At 48.2% G+C, this 1529-nt stretch overlaps 1 protein-coding gene across 6 annotated transcripts in view; it reads left to right on the top strand.

Annotated features, from left to right (window-relative positions):
• The window catches only part of CNGB1 (cyclic nucleotide gated channel beta 1), a 97345-nt gene that overhangs the window by 70431 nt on the left and 25385 nt on the right, over positions 1 to 1529 (top strand). For all 6 annotated transcript variants that reach the window (XM_025199762.1, XM_025199757.1, XM_025199760.1 and 3 more), the window contains one exon: positions 635 to 843. In XM_025199762.1, coding sequence (XP_025055547.1) covers positions 635 to 843 — 209 coding nt within the window. The remainder of the gene's footprint in view (positions 1 to 634; positions 844 to 1529) is intronic.

Consider the following 1529-nt stretch of genomic DNA (forward strand, 5'->3'; position numbering starts at 1 on the left):
AACAATTTTAATGTGCATATGGATGTGCCTATGACTGGATTTTTTCCTTTGGAAGTGCAAAAGAAACAATACATTTCTTTAGATATGGTTGGTAGCTAAAGGTTTTCCTCCACAGCTGTGACTGTAGGAAGTTTCTCAGTCAGTGTGCGGAGCAACATGCCAAAGTACTTTTAGCCCTTTTAGCTAACAAAAAATTGGTTAGACCACTGCGAAAAATCCCTGGAAAACCAACTCCTTCCCTCCCATACCTCACCCATTTCTAAGAATCGCTTCTCTCCAAGAGCCAGCAGTCATAGCTAAAGAAATAAGTAACCTTGAAATAATAAAGTTAGAAATTAATTCTTACGGTAAAGTGCTGAGAATTTAGCAGATTTTGGTACCCATCATTATAGTGCCCAGTTCATTTACCCATAAAGCCAATCCTGTTAGCAGTAGGCAGGTAGTCCTGATCAAGTGCCATTGGTGGTAGGACTCAGAAATCCTGCGAGGTACTTCTCAGAAGGTGTTACTTTTGCTGTGCACTAGATCTTTGGCAGCTTTGAAGCAGGACATGGTATTAGCAGAACTCAGCTTGTGACTATTTGAGAAAAGCTTGCTGACTTCTTTTTTCTCACTTTTGCTTTCCTCTGCTTAGATCTGATGTACGTGCTGTGGCTGTTCTTTGTTGTAATGGCCTGGAATTGGAACTGCTGGCTGATTCCAGTCCGTTGTACCTTTCCATACCAGACACCAGATAACATCCATTACTGGCTTCTTATGGACTATCTCTGTGACCTCATCTACCTTCTAGACATCCTTGTCTTTCAAGTCCGCCTACAGTTTGTCAGAGGAGGAGACATCATTGTAAGTGGCAACTGGTAGCCTTTTCCCCTCTTAGGCAGAATTTTATAACAGCAGTGTGGCTTGCTTGGGATATCTCTCTGAAATCAATGATACTGCAAATCTATAAAAAGGACTTCTGATAAACCTTTGGAGATAAGAACTGCTGACTAAGAGGCAGCTATTCTATTGTATCCCCTGCAGCAGGCGTGCACAAAATATGGCCCATGGGCCAGATCCAGCCCACCAATTGATTGTATCTGGCCCGCAGCTGCCCCCATGGTGCTCTGCATGGGGCTGAGTCCCACCCAGCCCCAGCTAGTGTGGCTACTTATCATGCTGGGTGGGCCAAGCAGATGGAAGGTAGCCAGGAGCTGGGGCTAGAGTCCTGTATGCTGGGGCAGGAGCTGCCTGGCTGCAGCTTCCCCCACTGACTGGCTGGGCATGTGATACCCAGGGAACTGCTGGAGGTGGGAAGAACTGAGCAGTACTGGTCAGGGCTGTAGCTGGGACCAGGTCTGGAGCAGTGCTGTTAGCGAGCGAGGGGCAGGTGTGGGCAGGAACATGATGCAGACTGCCGTGGGCAGGAACAGGTAAGGTTTGAGCATCATGGGGGAAGCCAAGGGCTGCTTGGGAGGGCAGGGCAGGGAAGGGGGAGGGTAGACCACACCGCACCGCCTGGGTGAACTCTGCTGTATTTGCCCCCTCCC

This window comes from Alligator sinensis, unplaced genomic scaffold (assembly GCF_000455745.1).
Source record: "Alligator sinensis unplaced genomic scaffold, ASM45574v1 scaffold203_1, whole genome shotgun sequence".
NCBI lineage: Eukaryota > Metazoa > Chordata > Crocodylia > Alligatoridae > Alligator > Alligator sinensis.